Source organism: Pelodiscus sinensis, chromosome 2 (genome assembly GCF_052426305.1).
Source record: "Pelodiscus sinensis isolate ZL-2025 chromosome 2, ASM5242630v1, whole genome shotgun sequence".
Lineage (NCBI taxonomy): Eukaryota > Metazoa > Chordata > Testudines > Trionychidae > Pelodiscus > Pelodiscus sinensis.
In genome coordinates this window covers 263,307,636-263,331,279 of record NC_143053.1, presented here as the reverse complement: position 1 = coordinate 263,331,279, position 23,644 = coordinate 263,307,636, and the positions used below count along the sequence as shown (strand labels likewise).

The following is a 23,644-nucleotide window of genomic DNA, read 5'->3' as shown; positions in this document are numbered from 1 at the left end:
TTAAGGATTTCAATTTCCAGTACTTACTGCTTTTTCTCAGTTCTGCCGCAAGACTTTCAATCTATCTTTTACCTGCCTGATCCTGTTTTTCTTGCTAAATGGAAAGTGGCTCCTTTCCACAGACTCAGGCTTTGTCCCATTACCAGTTTAGCAAGGAGGATGGCCTTGTTCACTAAGCCCCACTCCTCCTGGTCCTTTTCTTAAGCATATTCCTAAAAAATCTGAGAGTTGCTTTAACTCTCAGTACCCATCCTTAAGGGAATCTAGCTGTGTCTGGGTACTGAGGGACGTGCGTTTCCACCTCTCCACTTCTGCAGCAGAGGCTTTTACGTTTTGCAGTTTCATATTTGGATTCTTATATTCGGTCAATGTGAGGAACATCTCATTACAGTTTTTCCATAGAAGCCAGACTGCAGCTGCTTCCTTTTCCATTGGAGTTGAGGGTTTATATATCCATAAGTAGTTAGCCAATTTGTCTTCTAGGTCTGAAATCGTATGGCCATCAGCTAACACTTGATCAGAGCAAGGGCTATGTCCGAATTTTTGCAAGATTTGTTCAAAAGGGGTAACATCTTTTACAAATGCCAATTTCTCAGTCTCCTCTCTGGGAGCCTTCTTAAAAGACTGCTTACGTTTAAACATTTTCTAGTATACCCTGAGGCCCTCGACCCTGAGCCCATGTTGCCTGCTACTGGGACTAGAATAGCAATACCAATACCTCTTTTTCCTGGAGCAAGACATTTAATTCTCCTCCCTTCTTTCTAATGCTGGAACTCTACGACCGGGGGAGCGAGAAAGCTACTTCTCCTCCTCTCTTTACCAGGCCTTCTACCACCGGGGTGAGCACACCTTACTGATCGATCACTTTTTAATACTTTTCGAGGTTATGATCACTTTTCCATACTTCTCAACATCTTTACATTACTCAACAAATGCTCGTGGTACCTTCCCCCTTTCGCAATTCTCCACCAAAATGTTGTGCTTAAAAGAAGCACCCGGGATCTTTTTCAGGGGCATAAGGCAAAGCGCCACATTTATGGAACATACATAGATCAATCAATATTTATCGTATGCATACGACACAGTGCACTCATGCACTCACACAAGCACACTCCGTCTTCTTGTTACCAAAAGTTTCTCCCCCTAACTGCACTGGGCAGGCAAGTTAGATGGGGGAGGGGTGGAACCGGGTTTCTGCCGATCTGGATCGATGCTCCCATGTTGACAAGATGAAAACCCGGGGTCCCTTTGCAAGACGCCTCCAATTTATCCCTCTCATGCAGCCAATTAGTCATCACCTGGCCTTTCCTCATGCTGCTCCAGAGAGAGTCCTTCCAAGGGCAGGCGCTTGCTGCTTGACTCCCAAGGCGTCTGTCTGTCCAGTCCTCTTAATGAGCTCACTTTGCAGGGATTGTCTTGGGTCTGGCTCCCAGACCTTCTCCACCCTTGAGACTGCTGCTGGAGGGGCTCCCCTTCCATTCCCCATTCACACCTCGTTCATTTCAACAGGGCAATCAAGGAAAGGGGAGAGCTCAAAAGACAGTTTTTTCTTACAAGATCTAGGTATCTTCATACAAAGTTCCAGGAGAAATGTTCCAGAGATTCTATAAGACACTTAACAGAGACAGATCGAAAAGGACAAGATCTTAATACAAAGTCGAATATCACAGGGATTTATCCACACCGGCCTCTGACAAACAGAGGCCAGGGACCCCTCCCTACCCATCCTGGCTAACAGCCATTGATAGACCTAATCTCCATGAATCTAGCTAGCTCTTTTTTGAACCCTGTTAAAGTCCTGGTCTTCCCCACATCCTCAGGCGAGGAGTTCCACAGGTTGACTGTGCACTAAGTGAAGAAAATTCCCTTTTGTTTGTTTTAAACCTGCTGCCTATTCACTTCATTGGGTGACCCTTCGTTCTTATATTGTGGGAATAAGTAAAGAACTTTTCCTTAGTCACTTTCTCCACACCACTCATGATTTTATAGACCTCTATTGTATCCCCCCTTAGTCTCCTCTTTGCTAAGCTGAACAAAGTCTTTTTAATCTCTCTCCATATGTGACCCGCTCCAACCTCCTCATTTTTGTTGCCCTTTTCTAAACCTTTTCCAATGCCAATAGCTCTTTCTTGAGATGAAGTGACCACATCCGTACACAGTATTCAAGCTGTGGGCGTCCCATGGTTTTATATCGAGGCAAGAGGAGATTCTCCGTCTTATTCTCCATCCCTTTTTTACTGACGCCTAACAGTCTATTTGCCTTTCTGACGGTCGCAGCTCACTGCCTGGATGTTGTCAGAGAATGCTCCACAGTGACGCCAAGATCTCTCTTGAGTAGCTGTAGTTAAATTAGCCCCCATTATATTGTATGTCTACTTGGGGTTATTGTTCCCGATGTGCGTTACTTTACACTTATCCACATTACATTTCATTTGCTGTTGTGTTGCCCAGTCTCTCAGTTTGGTGAGATCTTTGTGAAGCTCTTCACAGGCTGCTTTGGTCTGAACTATCTTCAGCAGTTTGGGATCATCTGTAACTTTTGCCACGTCCCTGTTTCCCCCTTTGCCTAGATCTTTTATGAGTAAGTTGAACAGGTTTGGTCCCAGGACTGACCCTTGGGGGACACCACTAGTGACCCCTCTCCACTCTGAAAACTGACCATTTCTTCCTACCCTTTGTCTCCTGTCTTGTAACCAGTTCTCAGTCCATGAAAGGACCTTCCCTCTTATCCCATGACAACTTCCTTTGCAGAGGTGCCGCCGTGCCTGGGCGAGGAGTGCGCCGGCAGGAACTGCAGCTGGACCCCGTGGGCGCCCTGGGGCGCATGTTCCCGCAGCTGCGGCGTGGGGCAGCAACGGCGCCTGCGCACCTACCACCCGCCCGGGCAGGGGGGGCTCTGGTGCCAGGACATCCTGACGGCAAACATGGAGCGGCGCTTCTGCAACCTGCAGGCCTGCAAAGGTAGGGCCGCGGGCTCGGGGGAAGAGGGGGTGTCGCTGGCCCCTCCAGCCCCTCAGTGCCCGCTGTGCCCTGGACACGCCCACGGGCCCCGGCTGCCTGGCGCCGGCTGGGAGGGTCGCTGGGCCAGCGGGGGGGCAGGGCCGTGTCTGCAGTTAACCGCTGTTCCCCCCCCCCCGTCTCTCCCCACCTGTGCCCGCCGGCCAGTGCCCGGAGCCTGGGCGAAGTGGAGCCCCTGGTCCTGGTGTGACCGCACCTGCGGGGGGGGCCGCTCCGTGCGCACCCGCACCTGCAGCAGCCCCCCGCCCAAGAACGGTGGCGCCCAGTGCCCGGGCGAGAAGTACCAGGGGCGCGTCTGCAACCCCCAGCCCTGCGGTAGGCGGCGGGGAGGGCGGGGGGGGGGCCGGGCTGCCGGGGGCCTGGCCTCTGGCGGGATGGGCCATGCAGGGAGGGGCCCTGGGATCTGGGATGGGATGGGCCCCCCATCTCTCCAGTGCCCTGCCTAGGCAGTGAGAGCCGGGAGCATGGCCTGCTACCCCCAGCCCCTCCTCTGCCCCGCTGCCCGGATCTGCCCTGCCCTTCCCCCGCCCTGCCACCCGGATCAGCCCTGCCCCTCCTCTTCCCCGCTGCCCGGATCTGCCCTGCCCTTCCCCCGCCCTGCCACCCGGATCAGCCCTGCCCCTCCTCTGCCCCGCTGCCCGGATCTGCCCTGCCCTTCCCCCACCCCGCTGCCTGGATCCGCCCTGCCCCTCCCCCGCCCCGCTGCCCGGATCTGCCCTGCCCTTCCCCCGCCCCGCTGCCCGGATCTGCCCTGCCCTACCCCCGCCCCGCTGCCCGGATCTGCCCTGCCCTTCCCCCGCCCCGCTGCCCGGATCAGCCCTGCCCCTCCCCTGTCCCGCTGCCCAGATCAGCCCTGCCCCTCTCCTGCCCCGCTGTCCGGATCAGCCCTGCTCCTCCTCTGCCCCGCTGCCCGGATCTGCCCTGCCCCTCTCCTGCCCCGCTGTCCGGATCAGCCCTGCCCCTCCCCTGCCCCGCTGCCCGGATCAGCCCTGCCCCTCCCCTCCCCCGCTGCCCAGATAAGCCCTGCCCCTCCCCCGCCCCGCTGCCCGGATCTGCCCCTTCAGCCCTGCCCCACTGCCCAGATCAGCCCTGCCCCTCCCCCGCCCCGCTGCCCGGATCTGCCCCTTCAGCCCCGCCCCACTGCCCGGATCTGCCCCGCTGCCCAGATCTGCCCTGCCCCTCTCCCACCCCTCCCCCGCTGCCCAGATCAGCCCTGCCCCTCCCCTCCCCGCTGCCCGGATCTGCCCCTTCAGCCCTGCCCCGCTGCCCGGATCCGCCCTGCCCCTCCCCCGCCCCGCTGCCCGGATCCGCCCCTCCAGCCCTGTCCCTCCCCCATCCTGCCACCCGGTTCTGCCCCTCTAGCCTCGCCCCCCCCCAACTCTCATTGCCCGGCCTGGGTGAGGGGCTGCAGGGAGGGTCTCCCCCCGGCCCTGCGATGACCTGCCCCCCTTGTGTCCTAGAGGAGGGCTGCCCGCCTGCCATGGCCATGGTGGACTGCGCCAGCCGATGCCCTCGCCATTGCTGGGACCTGCAGGAGGGCATCGTGTGCCAGGACGGGGAGGCCTGTGAGCCCGGCTGCCGCTGCCCCGACGGTGGGTGCCCCTGGGGGGCTCTGTGGGGCGCTGGGGCCACCACTGCCGTGGGGCTAACCCCCCTTGCGGCCTCCTCGGCAGGGCTGCCTGGAGCCCGTCTCCCCGAGCGTCCCAGGGTCCCTGGCTGCGCGCCGCAGGGGCCCCGGCCCACCTCCGAGACAGGGCCTGGCGCTCGGATCCCCGGTGCCGAAAGCAGGGGGCGGCGACTCTCCGTTTCCTGCGAGCAGTGTGGGGGCCATGACACCCGGAGCAGGCGGGTCTGTAACCCTCTGCCCCCTGCAGGGACCCTGGAGCAGGACGGCGCCTGCGTCTCCCCGCAGCACTGCGAGTGCACCGACGCGCAGGGCCACAGCTGGGCCCCCGGCAGCCTGCACCACGACGGCTGTAACAACTGCACGTGTGCGGCCGGGCGGCTGCTCTGCACCCAGCGCCTCTGCCCCCCCGGCCACTGCGGCTGGAGCCTCTGGTCCAGCTGGTCCCCGTGCAGCGTCACCTGCGGGGACGGGCTGCAGACCCGCTTCAGGTGGGTCCCCGGGCTGCCGGGAGCGCCCTGTTAGCCTGCCCCAGCAGGGGGCGCTGTGCGAGAGTGCGGGCTCTGGGAGGATGCCCAGCAGGGGGCGCTGTGGGGAGGGGCAGGGTGCCGGCTGTGGGGGGAACGCCCAGCAGGGGGCGCTATGGGGAGGGGCAGGGTGCCGGCTGTGGGGGGGAACGCCCAGCAGGGGGCGCTGTGGGGAGGGGCGGAGTGCCGGCTGTGGGGGGAACGCCCAGCAGGGGGCGCTGTGGGGAGGGGCAGGGTGCCGGCTGTGGGGGGAACGCCCAGCAGGGGGCGCGGTGGGGGAGGGGCGCGGTGCCGGCTGTGGGGGGAACGCCCAGCAGGGGGCGCTGTGGGGAGGGGCGGGGTGCCGGCTGTGGGGGGAACGCCCAGCAGGGGGCGCTGTGGGGAGGGGCGGGGTGCCGGCTGTGAGGGGAACGCCCAGCAGGGGGCGCTGTGGGGAGGGGCGGGGTGCCGGCTGTGGGGGGAACGCCCAGCAGGGGGCGCTGTGGGGAGGGGCGGGGTGCCGGCTGTGGGGGGAACGCCCAGCAGGGGGCGCTGTGGGGAGGGGTGAGGTGCCGGCTGTGGGGGGAACGCCCAGCAGGGGGCGCTGTGGGGAGGGGCGGGGTGCCGGCTGTGGGGGGAACGCCCAGCAGGGGGCGCTGTGGGGAGGGGCGGGGTGCCGGCTGTGGGGGGAACGCCCAGCAGGGGGCGCTGTGGGAGGGGCGGGTGCCGGCTGTGGGGGGAACGCCCAGCAGGGGGCGCTGTGGGGAGGGGCGGGGTGCGGGCTGTGGGGGAACGCCCAGCAGGGGGCGCTGTGGGGAGGGGTGAGGTGCCGGCTGTGGGGGGAACGCCCAGCAGGGGGCGCTGTGGGGAGGGGCGGGGTGCCGGCTGTGGGGGGAACGCCCAGCAGGGGGCGCTCTGGGGAGGGGCGGGGTGCCGGCTGTGGGGGGAACGCCCAGCAGGGGGCGCTGTGGGGGGGGGAGGGGCGGGGTGCCGGCTGTGGGGGGAACGCCCAGCAGGGGGCGCTGTGGGGAGGGGCGGGGTGCCGGCTGTGGGGGGAACGCCCAGCAGGGGGCGCTCTGGGGAGGGGCGGGGTGCCGGCTGTGGGGGGAACGCCCAGCAGGGGGCGCTGTGGGGAGGGGCGGGGTGCCGGCTGTGGGGGGAACGCCCAGCAGGGGGCGCTGTGGGGAGGGGCGGGGCTATGGCTGGGGCCCAGCCTCTGCACTTGCTGTCTCTAGTTGCGGGGGTGCAGCGCTGCGCCGAGGGCCCTTCCCCTGGCCCCCAGGCTCAGACCCCCCGCCCCCGCCCCCCCCTGCCGGGCTGGCTGTGCCCGTCTCACGCTCCCCCCTTCCTCTCCAGGACGCCGACCTCGGGCTCCTGGGCCAGGGAGTGCCAGAAGGAGCAGCTAGAGACGCGGCCCTGCCCCCAGGGGCCCTGCCCCCCCCTGTGCCTGCACCAGGGCTGGGAGCGACGCCTGGGCGACCGCTGGCTGCAGGGGGAGTGCCAGCAGTGGTCAGTGCCCGGGGCAGCCCCTCGGCTGGGCCCCCCCCGCTAGGGGGCCCGTAGCAAATGGGGCGGGGGGGTGAGGGGGCTGAGAGCCGGGGCCCTGGGCTCCCAGCTGGGGGCCCTGCTCCAGTGCCTGCGCTGGGACAGCGAGGCTGCCCCTGGCCTGCCCGGGGGGCCATTCTGGAGGGCCTGAGAGGCTGGGCCGCACCCCCCAGGGGACAGCGGCTCCATGGGCCTGAAGTGGGGCAGAAGACGCCGGGGACCTGGGGGCGAGACGCTGGTCAGCAGGGGGCGCCAGGGCTGGTTCCTGGAGAGACCAGCAGGGGGCGCCAGGGCTGGTTCCTGGAGAGACCAGCAGGGGGCGCCAGGGCTGATTCCTGGAGAGACCAGCAGGGGGCGCCAGGGCTGATTCCTGGAGAGACCAGCAGGGGGCGCCAGGGCTGATTCCTGGAGAGACCAGCAGGGGGCGCCAGGGCTGGTTCCTGGAGAGTCCAGCAGGGGCGCCAGGGCTGATTCCTGGAGAGACCAGCAGAGGGCGCCAGGGCTGATTCCTGGAGAGTCCAGCAGGGGGCGCCAGGGCTGGTTCCTGGAGAGACCAGCAGGGGGCGCCAGGGCTGATTCCTGGAGAGTCCAGCAGGGGGCGCCAGGGCTGGTTCCTGGAGAGACCAGCAGGGGGCGCCAGGGCTGATTCCTGGAGAGACCAGCAGGGGGTGCCAGGCCCCATTGGTGGAGAACGCGGGCGGGAGACCTCAGCCCCCCGGGTGTGCCCGCCCTGACCCCTCCATCTGCCCCTCCCCCAGCGGCTGCACCCCGGAGGGCATCTCCTGCCAGGACGTGGCGTGTGCGGGTGAGTGCGGCCCCGGCCCCCTCCCCCGCCCCGCTCCCTGCCGCCGTGGGGCGCCCGCCCGGCTCACCCGCCTGTCTCCCCAGTGCACGGCGCCTGGACGCCCTGGTCCCCCTGGTCCGACTGCCCCGTCACCTGCGGGCAGGGCACCCACGTCCGCACCAGGGCCTGCATCAACCCGCCGCCACGCAACCACGGCTCCCGCTGCGCCGGCCCCGAGGCCGAGGCCCAGAGCTGCGCGGCCCGGCCCTGCCCCGGTGAGAGGCTGCCCGCGGGCGGGCGGGGGGGGGGGGCACGGCTGCCAGCTGCTGACGCTCTCCCCCCCCCAGCGCCCGAGCGGTGCGACTGGTCGGCCTGGAGCCCCTGCTCGCGCTCCTGTGGCACCGGGCTGGCCACGCGGACGGGGGCTTGCGCCTGCCCCGGCGCCCCCTGCAACGCCAGCGCCCGCCAGCAGGTGGAGCCCTGCTACCTGCAGCCCTGCGAAGGTGGGGCAGCGCGCTGGGGGGCGGGGGCCGGGTCCATTTCCTCAGGCTCAGCCTGGGGGGTCCCCCATCTCGCCCGCTGGGGGGGGCAGTGGAGCCGGGGGGCAGGGTCCGTTCCCTGAGGGATCCCCCATTGCTCGGGGGGGGGGGGCTGCAGTGGGGGGGAGCCGGGGGGCAGGGACGGGGGGCAGGGTTCTTGGGGGGGTGGGGGGGCCCCATCTGATTCGCTGGGCCGGGGGGCAGTGGAGCGGGGGGGCAGGGACCGTTCCCTGGGGGTCCCCCATTGCTCGGGGGGGCTGCAGTGGAGCGGGGGGGCAGGGACCGTTCCCTGAGGGACCCCCCATTGCTCGGGGGCGGGGCTGCAGTGGAGCGGGGGGGCAGGGTCCGTTCCCTGAGGGGTCCCCCCATTGCTCGGGGGCGGGGCTGCCCTGTGTCTTCGGGAGCTGGGGGCCGTGGTGTCTCAGACCCATGGGGTCAGGGCCCCGCAGCGCCCCCGCCCCTCAGGGCCCCCTCCCCTCACAGGCCTGAGCCAGCCCCGGGGGGGGGGGCGGTTAGAGTCAGCCCAGCCTGGGCTCTGTCCCTCCCGGGTCCTTCCTGAGCCAGCTCCCGGGTGAGAGCCCCCCGCTCCTTCCCCAGCCGGCACCGCCCCCCCCATGTGTCCCCAGGCCTTGGGTCGGCCCCGGACAGACCTGCGTACGGCCCCGGCCAGTCGCAGCTCAGAGACCCCCCACTGGGCAGCTGGGCACGGAGCAGGGGAAACCGAGGCACACGTTGGGCTGCTCCTCCCCGCCCCAGAGCATGCCTGTTGGAGGGGAAACTGAGGCCCGGGGGGAGGGAAGCGGCCAGCCTGGAATCTGTTCGGAGCAGCTCTCCTGGGGCTTGGCCCCTGCTCTGGGCTCCCGCCCTGCTGCGGCTGCCCTGGGCCCGGCCCCCTTGGCTGCCACGCTGGGCCCCTCTCCTCCCCCCAGGCGACTGCGGCTGGAGCCCCTGGACACGGTGGACCGAGTGCTCCTGCAGCCTCCTGGTGCAGCAGCGCTACCGCAACCAGCAGGGCCCGGGGCCCCGGGGGGAGCCCTGCGTGGGGCTGGACGGCCAGTTCCGCTCCTGCAACGCCTCCCAGTGCTCCGGTAGGGCCGGCCGTGGGGCAGGGCAGGGCTGGCGGGGGCGGGGCCCCGGGGGAGCTGGGGGGAGCCGTGGGGAGCTGGGGTGGGGTTGGGGGAGCTGGGGTGAGACCTGGGGGGAGCCTTGGGGAGCTGGGCAGGGCACTGGGGGAACTGGGGTGTGGTTGGGGGAGCTGGGGTGGGACTTGGGGGTGGCCCAGGGCAGGGACCTGGGGGGAGCCGGGGGGAGCTGGGGTGGGACTGGGGGAGCTGGGGTGGGACGTGGGGGTGGCCCAGGGCAGGGACCTGGGGGGAGCCATGGGGAGCTGGGGCAGGGCCCCAGGCCAGGGGGCAGGTGTTGCCCTCCCCTGCCCCAGCAGCGTGTCCCTAGGAGGGGGCAGCGCCCGGGGCCAGGCAGAGCCATTTGCGGCTGTGGGGCCCACGGGGGAGGTGGCCGTGGGGCGGCGGGGGCCCCCTGCCCTCCCCGCTGGCGGGGCCTGACCCGGTGCCCCCGCAGAAGCCAGCTGTGAGCCGCCCCTCGAGTTCCGGGCCTGCGGCTCGCCCTGCGCCGGGCTCTGCGCCACGCTGCCGCGCCAGGACCTCTGCGCCGCCATCCCCGCCTGCCTGCCCGGCTGCTACTGCCCCCAGGTGAGGGGCTCCCCGGGGCACCGTGCCCACCAGAGGCGCCGGCGAGGGCTGGTCCGTACCGGGGCCCTGGGCGGCAGGGACCCACCGCCCAGGGCAGGTGCCCCGCCACGCGCCAGTGTGGGGGCTGAGCACCGGGGGGCATGGGGCAGGGCGGGGGCGGGGCACCAGGGGACCGGGGCGGGCCAGGCACGGCCCCGAGGGGGCTGAGCACCGGGGGGGCATGGGGCAGGGCGGGGGCGGGGCACCAGGGGACCGGGGCGGGCCAGGCACGGCCCCGAGGGGGCTGAGCACCGGGGGGCATGGGGCAGGGCGGGGGCGGGGCACCAGGGGACCGGGGCGGGCCAGGCACGGCCCCGAGGGGGCAGGGTTCATGGGGTGCCGAGGATCTGGGCTGGGCGTGGACATTGCGGGAGAGCCCCCCTGTGACGGGTGTCGGGGACCCCCCGGCCCTGCACCCCGGAGCAGCCAGACCAGGCCCCGCCGGCCGGTAGAACAGGGGGGGTCGTCGCTCCTCGGGGTACCGCCCAGCACAGACGAGATGCGGCTGCAGGAGTCGGGGCCAGGGAGCCTCAGCCCCCTTGGGTGGGGGGGGCCATCGCCCCCTCAGCACCCAGCTTAGTCTGTTCCCTTCATGTTTCCCAGCCAGAAACTGCCCCTCCCAGCCAGGGGCCGCCCCCCCCTTGTCTCCCCCGGGAAGAGGCTTGTTCCCTGCCAGGCTGGGCCGGGGTGTCTGGGCCAGTCCCCGTGTGGGGGAGTCCGTGGGAATCGCAGGGGGACCTGGGCACAGAGCCAACCCCCCCGCTAACCCTCCCTCCTGCCCCGGGGGATGTGGGGAGTGGGCTGGGGGGCCGCCCCACCGGGCTCTGGGGTGTAGCCTGTCCCTGTGCCCGCAGGGCCTGGTGGAGCAGCGGGGCGCCTGCGTGCCCCCCGCACAGTGCGGCTGCCTCCACCCCCGCCCGGGCGAGGGGCCCGCCTACCTGGCACCCGGCGCCCGCGTGCTGCTGGGCTGCAAGGAGTGGTGAGTGCGTGGCCAGCGGGCGGGGGACGGGCAGCGCTGCCCAGGGCGGTGGGGCCGCTCGCTGCGGGCGGGGAGGGGGGCGGCTGTGGGTGCAGGGAGGGGGTGGCTGTTGGTGCAGGGAGGGGGTGGCTGTGGGCGCGGGGGGGTGGCTGTTGGCGCGGGGGGGCAGCCGTGGGCACGGGGGGCATGGCTGTGGGTGCAGGGAGGGGGTGGCTGTGGGCGCGGGGGGGCAGCCGTGGGCGCGGGGGGCATGGCTGTGGGTGCAGGGAGGGGGTGGCTGTGGGTGCAGGGGGGCTGTGAGCATGAGGGGGTGGCTGTGGGCACAGGGGGGGCTGTGAGCATGAGGGGCTGGCTGTGGGCGCGGGGGGGGGCTGTTGGTGCAGTGGGGCAGCCGTGGGCACGGGGGGGCATGGCTGTGGGTGCAGGGAGGGGGTGGCTGTTGGTGCAGTGGGGCAGCCGTGGGCGCGGGGGGGCATGGCTGTGGGTGCAGGGAGGGGGTGGCTGTGGGTGCAGGGGGGGGCTGTTGGCACGGGGGGGCAGCCGTGGGCGTGGGGGGGCATGGCTGTGGGTGCAGGGGGGTGGCTGTTGGCGCAAGGGGGCAGCCGTGGGCGCGGGGGGCACTGAGCAGCCCTATGTCTCCGCAGCGTGTGCCAGGAGGGGGCTCTGCAGTGCAGCAGCGAGAGCTGCCAGGGTGAGTCCCCCCCCCGGCGCCCTGGGGACCCTCCCCAGCGGGTGGCGCTGACCCCGGGGACGCAGCTGAGCCAGACAGACCCGGGCAGCTCTGGGCCCAGCTCGCTCCAGCACCAGCACCAGACCGGTCACCATGGCTGGGGGGACCCAGCCTGCCCCCCATCGCTCCCCATTCCCTGCCCCCTGCCAGCCTGCCCCCCATCGCTCCCCATTCCCTGCCCCCAGCCGGCCTGCCCCCCATCGCTCCCCACTCCCTGCCCCCAGCTGGCCTGCCCCCCATCGCTCCCCACTCCTTGCCCCCCGCCAGCCTGTCCGTAATACCAACACCCCCTCACCGTCAGTGCCCATGGGGCAGCAGGAGCCGGGCGGGGGGGAGCTGCCCCATGCCCCGCCCTGCGGATGCTGCCCCTGCTGCCCAGGCTCTGGCTCTGTCCGGGGCTCAGGGCCCTGCCTGTGGCTTTGCCCACTAGGCATGCTGCCCCTGAGCGAGTGGTCGGCCTGGACGCCCTGCGCCCCCTGCCGGCCCCTCTCGGCTCTCGGCCCCGCCACGCTGGCCGTGCTCCTGGCCCAGCAGGGCGGCTGGCAGGACAGCGGGGCCCCCCCGCCGGACGTCGCCCCCCTGGCCTCCGTGCAGCAGCGCTACCGGGTCTGCCTGGACCCCCAGACCGGCCTCCCCTGGGCCGGCAGAGCCGCCCTGTGCTCAGCTGAGCTGCAGCAGGAGCGGCTCTGCCCGGACCCCCACGTCTGTGCAGGTAATGGCAGCCCGGGGAGGGGGGGCGCGTGTGGGGCCAAGCAGGGTCCAGGAGTGGGGCAGGGCCCATGGACAGGGCATGTGTGCTCCCGGGCAGAGCACGTGTGGGGCTAGGCAGGGCCCGTGTGTGGGGCGGGGCTTGTGGGGTCAGGTAGGGCCTGTACGTGGGGCAGGGTGCATGTGGGATCAAGCAGTGCCAGTGGGCAGAGCGGGGTAGGGTGTCTGTGGGGCGGGGCAGCTCCTGGGGGCAGGGGGGCTTGTGGGGGGCTGGGCAGTGCCCGTGGATGAGTCCCGTGGGCGGGGTGGGGTGAGGGCTGGGCAGTGCCCGTGGGCGGGTCCCGTGGGCGGGGTGGGGTGAGGGCTGGGCACTGCCCGTGGGCGGGTCCCGTGGGCGGGGTGGGGTGAGGGCTGGGCAGTGCCCGTGGGCGGGTCCCGTGGGCGGGGTGGGGTGAGGGCTGGGCAGTGCCCGTGGGCGGGTCCCGTGGGCGGGGTGGGGTGAGGGCTGGGCAGTGCCCGTGGGCGGGTCCCGTGGGCGGGGTGGAGTGAGGGCTGGGCAGTGCCCGTGGGCGGGTCCCGTGGGCGGGGTGGGGTGCGGGCTGGGCAGTGCCTGTGGGCGGGTCCCGTGCGCGGGGTGGGGTGAGGGCTGGGCAGTGCCCGTGGGCGGGTCCCGTGGGCGGGTGAGGGGCTGGGCACTGCCCGTGGGCGGGTGCCCTGGTGCCCAGCACTGGGGCTTTGTCCCGCGTGTCTCAGATCTCTGCCTGTGGAGCGAGTGGGGCCCCTGGGGCCCGTGTCGGGAGCCCTGCAGTGGCGGCTTCCGGCTGCGCTGGCGCCACGTGCAGCACCTGGCCGAGGGCGGACAGTGCCGGGGAGCCCGGGCCCAGTCGGAGAGCTGCAACACGGCCGCCTGCCCAGGTACCGCCGGGCCCTGCGCCACCCCCGTCCGCCACTGGGCCCCATCGCCCACCCGCTCCCGTCTGCCACCGGGCCCCATCGCCCACCCGCTCCCGTCTGCCACCGGGCCCCATCGCCCACCCGCTCCCGTCTGCCACCGGGCCCCATCGCCCACCCGCTCCCGTCCGCCACCGGGCCCCATCGCCCACCCGCCCCCGTCCGCCACCGGGCCCTATCGCCCGCCCGCCCCCGTCCGCCACCGGGCCCCATCGCCCACCCGCTCCCGTCCGCCACCGGGCCCCATCGCCCACCCGCCCCCGTCCGCCACCGGGCCCCATCGCCCACCCACCCCCGTCCGCCACCGGGCCCTATCGCCCGCCCACCCCCGTCCGCCACCGGGCCCTATCGCCCGCCCACCCCCGTCCGCCACCGGGCCCTATCGCCCGCCCACCCCCGTCCGCCACGGGCCCCATCGCCCGCCCACCCCGTCTGCCACGGGGCCCCATCGCCCACCTGCCCCCATCTGCCACCGGCCCCATCACCCGCCCACCCCGTCTGCCACGGGGCCCCATCGCCCACCTGCCCCCATCTGCCACCGGCCCCATCACCCGCCCACCCCGTCTGCCACGGGGCCCCATCGCCCACCTGCCCCCATCTGCCACCGGCCCCATCGCCCGCCCGCCCCCGTCCGCCACCGGGCCCTATCGCCCGCCCACCCCCGTCCGCCACCGGGCCCCATCGCCCACCCGCTCCCGTCTGCCACCGGGCCCCATCACCCACCCGCTCCTGTCTGCCACCGGGCCCTATCGCCCGCCCACCCCCGTCCGCCACGGGCCCCATCGCCCGCCCACCCCGTCTGCCACGGGGCCCCATCGCCCACCTGCCCCCATCTGCCACCGGCCCCATCACCCGCCCACCCCGTCTGCCACGGGGCCCCATCGCCCACCTGCCCCCATCTGCCACCGGCCCCATCGCCCGCCCGCCCCCGTCCGCCACCGGGCCCTATCGCCCGCCCGCCCCCGTCCGCCACCGGGCCCCATCGCCCACCCGCTCCCGTCTGCCACCGGGCCCCATCACCCACCCGCTCCTGTCTGCCACCGGGCCCCATTGCCCGCCCGCCCGCTCCCGTCTGCCACCGGGCCCCATCACCCACCCGCTCCTGTCTGCCACCGGGCCCTATCGCCCGCCCACCCCCGTCCGCCACGGGCCCCATCGCCCGCCCACCCCGTCTGCCATGGGGCCCCATCGCCCACCTGCCCCCATCTGCCACCGGCCCCATCGCCCGCCCACCCCGTCTGCCACGGGGCCCCATCGCCCACCTGCCCCCATCTGCCACCGGGCCCCATTGCCCGCCCGCCCCCGTCTGCCACCGGGCCCCATTGCCCGCCCGCTCCCGTCTGCCACCGGGCCCCATTGCCCGCCCGCCCGCTCCCGTCTGCCACCGGGCCCCATTGCCCGTCCACCCCCGTCTGCCACGGGGCCCTATCGCCCACCTACCCTCGTATGCCACTGGGCCTCATCGCCCATCCACCCCCATCTGCCACCGGGCCCCATCACCTGCCCACCCCCGTCTGCCATGGGGCCCTCCGCCCGCCCGCCTCCGTCTGTCACTGAGACCTCCGCCCACCCACTCCCGTCTGTCCCCGGGCCCCATCGCCCACCCGCCCCGTCTGCCATCGGGCCCCATCGCCCGCCATCTTCTGCTACTGGGGAGACGTTAAACCCAACTCCCAGCAGGCTCTCCCCGTCCCCCTGTCCCAGGGCAGTTTGTACCTGGGCTCTCACCCCCCGCGCTCGCTGGGTCCTCTGGGTGGGCTCCTGGGGCCCCGCCTGGCTCCATCTCCTTCCCCCTCCGGCACCGCGCCCCCCTTTTGGCTGCAGAAGCTGCATCTCAGGTCCCATGGGGGAGTCGTCCTGCCCTGGCATCCTGGGCCCCCCCGGGCTGGGCTTCCTGGAGTCCCACCTTCGGGGGGGGTCTCCGGGTGGGTCCCCGCCTGTCCCCGATCTGCGGCCTCACGCTCGCCCTCCAGCGTCCCGCCCTGCGCAGTCTGTGGGCTGCCGCTCGGCCAGGCACGTCTCCGCCCGAGCCCCCGGCCCCAGCCCGGTTGGGGTGCGCACACGGCAGGGCCCCGCAGTCCCGCTGCCGCCCCTCACGCGGCGCCTCTTCCAGGAGAGACCTGTGAGCAGCGGGGCAAGGAGCACGCGCCCGCCTGCGCCAACCACTGCCCCCGCGCCTGCGCCGACCTCTGGGAGCACGTCGAGTGTCTGCAGGGCGAGTGCAAGCCAGGTACCTGCCCTGCCCGGCCCCCCGGCCTCAGCCAGCCCCACGGCCTTGCCCAGCCCCACGGCCTCAGCCAGCCCCACGGCCTCAGCCAGCCCCACAGCCTCAGCCAGCCCCACAGCCTCGCCCAGTCCCCCGGCCTTGCCTAGCCCCATGGCACTCGCCCAGCCCCACGGCCTCGCCCAGCCCCATGGCACTCGCTCAGCCCCCCGGCCTCACCCAGCCCCCCAGTCTTGCCCAGCCCCACGGCCTTCTCCAGCCCCACAGCCTCGCCCAGCCCCACAGCCTCAGCCAGCCCCACGGTCTCACCCAGCCCCCTTATAGCTGTGGCTGTGCCTGGCCCCACAGCGGTCACCCAGGCCCCTCATCCCCCACCCCAGCTGTACCCCCCACTCAGAGCTGCCGTGTAGCTGAACTGCCCCCCAGACTCCTTGTCCCAGTCGTGGGGCCTGGTGCCAGCCTCTCCCCCCTCCCACAGGCTGCCGGTGCCCGGCGGGGCAGCTGCTGCAGGACGGTGGGTGTGTGCCGGTCCCAGCGTGTCGCTGCGGGCTGCCCACCGCCAACGGCTCGCGGGAGCTGCAGCCAGGCCAGGCCGCCGAGCGGGACTGCCACAACTGGTAAGGGGTGCAGCGGGGGCGGGGACGGGGGACGTGGGGTGGGGGGCGGGGGGCGCAGGGCGCGGGGGGACGCAGGGCACGTGGTGGGGGGCGGCGGGGGGCGGAGTGCGGGGGGGTTCCTGGCGGGTGTCATGGCTCCCGGGTCCTGCCACGCTCAGAACCCCTCAGTGCGACAGCCCCTCCCGGGGCCACGCTGCCCTATCCCGCCATGGGCCCCTCGGGGTCCCCTCGCTCTGGGCCCCGGGCCCCACCCCCGAGGGACTCGAACAGCCCTGGGCTCCAGCCCGCAGGGCTTTGAACCCGGCCCAGGAGCTCTCGGGCCTCCCTGCCCCCCCCAGCCCATCTGAGTCTCTGCCTACCCCTCCGCCCCATCCTGCATCCCCCTCCTCCTAGCCCAGCCTCCCATCCCCCCAGCAGCCCCTCCCCCAGCCTGTGTCTGCTGGCAGGTAACGGGGTCACCTGGGCCCCTCTTCTCCCCTCCCCCGCCCTTTGTCCCCCCCAGCTGGGCAGAGCCCTGGGGGCCTCTCTCTGCAGCCCCTTGTCCCCTCCCCCGGCCAGCCCTGGCCCTGTCTCCGAGCTGGGTCTGCCGGGCGCTGGGGGCCCCAGGTCTGTGCTAGGCCCTGGAACAACCAGCCCCCCCGTTACAGCACGAGCCTTGCGGGGCACAACCCACTTCCTCACACGCGCGGAGCAGGGCCCAGGGGCCCCGATAAATACCAGAGAACAGGGGGGGGAGGGCGGGGAAACCCAACCAGCCAATGAGAGTGTCTGGCTAACGAGCCAATCGCGGGGCCGGGTGCCCGGAGCGCAGCCTCTGATGCCGTTTGGGGGCGATGTCGGGGCCCAGCCCAGGTCTGTGTGTTCGGTCCCTGGGCACATGAGGAAGGGCTGGTCCGCAGGCTCTCTCGCGAGCTGGTTTCTCACATTGCTCGGGAAGGGCGCGGCTCCACAGCCGCGTTATTCCGGAATAATCGAGAACATGGCTCCACGACCGCGTTATTCCAGAATAACTGAGAACGGGCTCCACGGCTGCGTTATTCTGGAATAATCGAGAGCGCGGCTCCACAGCCGCGTTATTCCGGAATAATCGAGAGCGCGTCTCCACGTCCGCGTTATTCCAGAATAATCGAGAACACGGCTCCACGTTCGTGTTATTCCGGAATAATCGAGAGCACAGCTCCACAGCCGCGTTATTCCGGAATAATCGAGAGCCTGTCTCCACGTCCGCGTTATTCCAGAATAATCGAGAGCGCGGCTCCACAGCCGCGTTATTCCGGAATAATCGAGAGCCTGTCTCCATGTCCGCGTTATTCCAGAATAATCGAGAACACGGCTCCACGTTCGTGTTATTCCGGAATAATCGAGAACGCGGCTCCACGTCTGTGTTATTCCGGAATAATCGAGAACGTGTCTCCACGGCCGCGTTATTCTGGAATAACCGAGAACATGTCTCCACGGCAGCGTTATTCCAGAATAACCGAGAACGCGGCTCCACGGCAGCGTTATTCCGGAATAACCGAGAACGCGGCTCCACGGCAGCGTTATTCCGGAATAACCGAGAACGCGTCTCCACGGCAGCGTTATTCCGGAATAACCGAGAACGCGTCTCCACGGCAGCGTTATTCTGGAATAACCGAGAACGCGGCTCCACGGCAGCGTTATTCCGGAATAACCGAGAACGCGGCTCTACGGCAGCGTTATTCCGGAATAACCGAGAACGCGGCTCCACGGCAGCGTTATTCTGGAATATCCGAGAACGCGGCTCCACGGCCACGTTATTCCAGAATAACCGAGAACGCGGCTCCACGGCAGCGTTATTCCAGAATAACCGAGAACGCGGCTCCACGGCCGCGTTATTCTGGAATAACCGAGAACGCGGCTCCACGGCAGTGTTATTCCGGAATAACCGAGAACGCGTCTCCACGGCCGCGTTATTCGGGAATAACCGAGAACGTGGCTCCACGGCCACGTTATTCCAGAATAACCGAGAACGCGGCTCCACGGCAGCGTTATTCCAGAATAACCGAGAACGCGGCTCCACGGCAGCGTTATTCCGGAATAACCGAGAACGCGGCTCCACGGCAGCTTTATTCTGGAATAACCGAGAACGCGGCTCCACGGCCGCGTTATTCTGGAATAACCGAGAACGCGGCTCCACGGCAGCGTTATTCCTGAATAACCGAGAACGTGTCTCCACGGCCGCGTTATTCCGGAATACCAGGGAGCGTGTCCACACAGCAAGCCGTTATTTCGCAATAATGTGGAGCTGGAGGATTCTTCCTGCGACTCCTGTAACCGCCGTTTCCCGAGCAGTATGGGAAGTCGAAGGAAGCGTGTTCTGCCTTTGACTTCCTGTTGCGTAGGCGGCGCCAGAAGCCGAGTTAAGCTACTTTGGCCTCAGCGATGCAATTGCCGTAGCTGAAGTGACGTAGCTCAATTTGACTTTTGCCCTGCTGCGTAGAGGTGCCCAGACGGTAAGTCAGCGCTGCGGCGCTATGGCGTGATGCCTCTGGTATCCGGAAATAGCGTCTTCTGCGTCTTGACAGCGCGCCCGTTATTTCAAAATAGCTTTCGAACTAACGGGCTGCTACTCCGACACCCCTGTAAACCTCGTTCCACGAGGTGGAACAGCAAACTACGAAATTCGCTCTTTCGAAATACACTCACAACCAGCTACGCCGTGGCAGCGCAAACTGGGGGGCTTGTTTGGAACGCCGGGCGCAGTGCAGGCGCGCCCCAAGAGAAGGGCCGCTTCTCAGCCCGGTAGCGCGTGCCCGGGCAGGGTACAGTGCCACGCACGGACACGCTGGTGGCTTTGTCTTCCCCCTTCCCCTCTTTCTCTGCTGTGTATCTGTCCCCGGGCCCCTTCCTCCGGTCGGCTGCAGACGTGGCCGGTGCCACGGAAGCTCCCGATCCAGCCACGTGGCGTGTTAGTCTCCACGGCGCTGCCGGAGCGTTCGTTGGTTTTCAGCCTTTGTATTTCCAGGCTGGCGTGGCTGAGACTGGTTACACCACTGACCCCCCGCGGGCAGCCCCTTCGAACCCCCCAAGCTCACAGGGGGGCACCGGCTCCTGCCCCCGAGCTCCGCCGGAGGGCTGGCCCCGCGCTGGCCGGCCCTGGCCGGGACTGGCAAGAATCCCCCCTCGCCCGCCCGGCTGGAGCCACGGGGCTCACAGGGTCCTGCCCACGCTCGCTGCCCGAGGGGGCTGCTGCCAGGCTGGGGCGGGGCGCGGGGGGGTCTGACCCCTGGGCTGCCTGTCTCCCCGCAGCACGTGTGGGAACGGCACCTTCGCCTGCCCCGGCCCCGAGTGCCCCTCCTACGGGCCCTGGTCGGCCTGGAGCCCCTGCTCCGCCAGCTGCGGCGGGGGCAGCGCCGTCCGGCACCGCCTGTGCCACGAGAGTCCCGCCGGCACCCCCTGCACCGCTGAGGCCATGGAGGACATCGCCGAGTGCAACCCGCAGCCCTGCCCCGGTGAGTGCCAGCCCCACGGCCCTGCCCCGGTGATTGCCAGCCCCACGGCCTGCCCGGTGAGTGCCAGCCCCACGGCCCTGCCCCGGTGATTGCCAGCCCCACGGCCTGCCCGGTGAGTGGCAGCCCCACGGCCCTGCCCGCTGAGTGCCAGCCCCACGACCCTGCCCCGCTGAGTGCCAGCCGCACGGCCTGCCCGGTGAGTGCCAGCCGCACGGCCCTGCCCCGGTGAGTGCCAGCCCCACGGCCTGCCCGGTGAGTGCCAGCCCCACGGCCCTGCCCCGCTGAGTGCCAGCCCCACGACCCTGCCCCGCTGAGTGCCAGCCGCACGGCCTGCCCGGTGAGTGCCAGCCCCACGACCCTGCCCCGCTGAGTGCCAGCCGCACGGCCTGCCCGGTGAGTGCCAGCCGCACGGCCCTGCCCCGGTGAGTGCCAGCCGCACGGCCCCGCCCGCTGAGTGCCAGCCCCACGGCCCCGCCCGCTGAGTGCCAGCCCCACGGCCCCGCCCGCTGAGTGCCAGCCCCACGACCCTGCCCCGGTGAGTGCCAGCCCCACGGCCCTGCCCCGGTGAGTGCCAGCCCCACGGCCCTGCCCGCTGAGTGCCAGCCCCACATCCCCGCCCGCTGAGTGCCAGCCCCACGGCCCCGCCCGCTGAGTGCCAGCCCCACGGCCCTGCCCCGGTGAGTGCCAGCCCCACGGCCCCGCCCGCTGAGTGCCAGCCCCACGGCCCTGCCCGCTGAGTGCCAGCCCCACGGCCCTGCCTGCTGAGTGCCAGCCCCACGGCCCCGCCCGCTGAGTGCCAGCCCCACGGCCCTGCCCCGTGAGTGCCAGCCCCACAGCCCTGCCCGCTGAGTGCCAGCCCCATGGCCCTGCCCGCTGAGTGCCAGCCCCACGGCCTCGCCCAGTGAGTGCCAGCCCCATGGCCCTGCCCGCTGAGTGCCAGCCCCACGGCCCCGCCCGCTGAGTGCCAGCCCCACGGCCCTGCCTGCTGAGTGCCAGCCCCGCCCGCTGAGTGCCAGCCCCACGGCCCCGCCCGCTGAGTGCCAGCCCCACGGCCCTGCCCCGTGAGTGCCAGCCCCACAGCCCTGCCCGCTGAGTGCCAGCCCCACGGCCCCGCCCGCTGAGTACCAGCCCCACGGCCCTGCCTGCTGAGTGCCAGCCCCGCCCGCTGAGTGCCAGCCCCACGGCCCCGCCCAGTGAGTGCCAGCCCTATGGCCCCGCCCGCTGAGTGCCAGCCCCACGGCCCCGCCCGCTGAGTGCCAGCCCCATGGCCCCGCCCGCTGAGTGCCAGCCCCACGGCCCCGCCCGCTGAGTGCCAGCCCCACGGCCCTGCCCGCTGAGTGCCAGCCCCACGGCCCCGCCCGCTGAGTGCCAGCCCCGCGGCCCTGCCCGCTGAGTGCCAGCCCCACGGCCCCGCCCGCTGAGTGCCAGCCCCCCAGCCCTGCCCGCTGAGTGCCAGCCCCACGGCCCCGCCCGCTGAGTGCCAGCCCCCCGGCCCTGCCCGCTGAGTGCCAGCCCCGCGGCCCTGCCCGCTGAGTGCCAGCCCCACGGCCCTGCCCGCTGAGTGCCAGCCCCACGGCCCCGCCCGCTGAGTGCCAGCCCCACGGCCCTGCCCCATTCTGGGTTCTTGCCGCAGCGATGGCCCCAGTGGCCCGGCGGGTGACCCCGGTGTTCACCCCTCCCCAGGGCCCTGGTCCCCTGCTCCTGCCCTCACAGCCCCGGGCAGCCTGGCGAGCCGGGGGAGCCAGCTCCCAGCGTGACCCTGCTCTGTCCTTGCAGCCGGCTGCCAGCTGGGCCCGTGGTCGGCCTGGAGCCCCTGCAGCGCCAGCTGTGGGGGGGGCGAGTCGGAGCGGAGCCGGGCCCTGCTGTCTCCCGGGGACGGGGAGGGGGAGCTCTGCCCTGGGCCCCTGCTGCTGCACCGCGCCTGCAACACCCACAACTGCACCCCAGGTGAGACGGCGCGTCGGGGCCCCCCCCTGCACCCCGGAGCAGCCAGACCAGGCCCCGCCGGCTGGGAGAACAGGGGGGTCGTCGCTACTCGGGGACAGCCCCGCACAGGCGGGACGTGGCTCCAGGAGTCAGGGCCAGGGCACCTCAGCCCCCTCGGGTGGGGAGGCCATCGCCCCATCTCCCAGCCAGAAACTGCCCCTCCCAGCCCTGACCCCAGCCAGGGCCCGCCCCCCCCCCTTGTCTTCCCCGGGAAGAGCCTTGTTCCCTGCCCGGCTGGGACGGGGTGTCTGGGCCAGTCCCCGTGTGGGGGAGTCCGTGGGAATCGCACAGCCCAGCGCAGGGGACCCGGGTACAGAGCAGACCGCCCCCCCCACGTCACACCAGGTCTGGGCGGTGGGGCCCGGGCGAGCAGCTGCCAGCACAGGGCTGGGGGTGGGGGTGGGGATGGTGCCCCTGGGGGTCCCCCGTCTCCTGCACCCCGAAATGGCACAAACAGACCGCACCAGCCGGTGGAATAGAGGAAGTTTATTGCCTCTCCAGGATACAGCACAGCACAGATGGAATCTGGTCACAGAGCTGGGCTAGGATGCCTCAGGCCCCCTTGAGATGGGGGAGACTGGGCCCCTAAACTCCAGCCCCTTTCCCTAGGCTGTCTCCTCCATGCTCTCAGGCAGCAACTAACTAAATTCCCTTCCAGCCCTGCCCCCCAGCCAGGGCAGCATCCCCCTCCCTTTGTTCCTCTCCATGGGGCGTGTCTGGCCACTGGTTCAACAAGTTTGGCATTACCTCTGCCTAGCGAGGTTTTCCCTGCTGGGTCTTGCTCCAGACAGCAGGGGTCACCACAGCCCAGCAAGTACCCCCACTACGTCACAGTTCTCCCCCCTCCGAGAGCGAACTGAGCAGGGTCACTCCGCTCGTGACCTAGGGAAGTTCGGGTCCACTGCGTGGGAACCCGCCCTGGGGACATGGGTGCTCCCCTTGACTCAGGCCAGCCGTGGCGAGGACCCACATGAGCTGGCTTCCCTCTGTCCACTCGCCGCCCCGCTCCAGGGCGACTGGCACAGGCCTGTCCTCGGGGGTCACACCCACCCTTCCGCTGGCCTTGATCCCTGGCCAGGGTCTCTCGGGCTGGGGCCATGAGCCCAGTGAGCCTTCTCTGGACAGCCAGGGCAGCTTCCACCCCCGATGCTCCATCCAGGGAGGTCTTCATAGAATCATAGGACTGGAAGGGACCTCGAGAGGTCATCGAGTCCAGCCCCCCGCCCTCAAGGCAGGATCAAGCTCCGTCTACACCATCCCTGACAGATGTCTATCTAACCTGTTCTTAAATATCTCCAGAGAGGGAGATTCCACCACCTCCCTTGGCAATTTATTCCAATATTTGACCACCCTGACAGTTAGGAATTTTTTCCTAATGTCCAATCTAAACCTCCCCTGCTGCACTTTAAGCCCATTACTCCTTGTCCTGTCCTCAGAAACCAAGAGGAACAAATTTTCTCCTTCCTCCTTGTGACACCCTTTTAGATATTTGAAAGCCGCTATCATGTCCCCCCTTAATCTTCTTTTTTCCAAACTAAACAAGCCCAGTTCATGAAGCCTGGCTTCATAGGTCATGTTCTCTAGACCTTTAATCATTCTTGTCGCTCTTCTCTGTACCCTTTCCAATTTCTCCACATCTTTCTTGAAATGTGGCGCCCAGAACTGGACACAGTACTCCAGCTGAGGCCTAACTAGTGCAGAGTAGAGCGGCAGAATGACTTCACGAGTTTTGCTTACAACACACCTGTTGATACAACCTAGAATCATATTTGCTTTTTTTTGCAACAGCATCACACTGTTGACTCATATTCAACTTGTGGTCCACTATGACCCCTAGATCCCTTTCCGCCATGCTCCTTCCTAGACAGTCGCTTCCCATCTTGTATGTATGGAACTGATTGTTCCTTCCTAAGTGGAGCACTTTGCATTTCTCTTTATTAAACCTCATCCTGTTTACCTCCGACCATTTCTCTAACTTGCTAAGGTCATTCTGAATTATGTCCCTATCCTCCAAAGAAGTCGCAACCCCACCCAGTTTGGTATCATCTGCAAACTTAATAAGCGTACTCTCTATCCCAATATCTACATCATTGATGAAGATATTGAACAGTATGGGTCCCAAAACAGACCCTTGAGGAACTCCACTTGTTATCCCTTTCCAGCAGGATTTAGAACCGTTAACAACCACTCTCTGACTACGGTTATCCAGCCA

At 69.2% G+C, this 23,644-nt stretch overlaps 1 protein-coding gene across 1 annotated transcript in view; it reads left to right on the top strand.

Annotated features, from left to right (window-relative positions):
* LOC102446201 (SCO-spondin-like) overlaps positions 1-23,644 on the top strand; it is a 197,416-nt gene that overhangs the window by 159,048 nt on the left and 14,724 nt on the right. Inside the window, 18 exon segments of the mRNA XM_089775973.1 lie at positions 2,752-2,961; positions 3,166-3,333; positions 4,479-4,610; positions 4,893-5,133; positions 6,505-6,657; positions 7,452-7,498; positions 7,582-7,752; positions 7,825-7,980; positions 8,946-9,104; positions 9,595-9,725; positions 10,619-10,743; positions 11,388-11,434; positions 11,904-12,185; positions 12,935-13,096; positions 15,246-15,362; positions 15,835-15,973; positions 19,244-19,446; positions 21,223-21,393. Coding sequence (XP_089632099.1) covers positions 2,752-2,961; positions 3,166-3,333; positions 4,479-4,610; positions 4,893-5,133; positions 6,505-6,657; positions 7,452-7,498; positions 7,582-7,752; positions 7,825-7,980; positions 8,946-9,104; positions 9,595-9,725; positions 10,619-10,743; positions 11,388-11,434; positions 11,904-12,185; positions 12,935-13,096; positions 15,246-15,362; positions 15,835-15,973; positions 19,244-19,446; positions 21,223-21,393 — 2,814 coding nt within the window.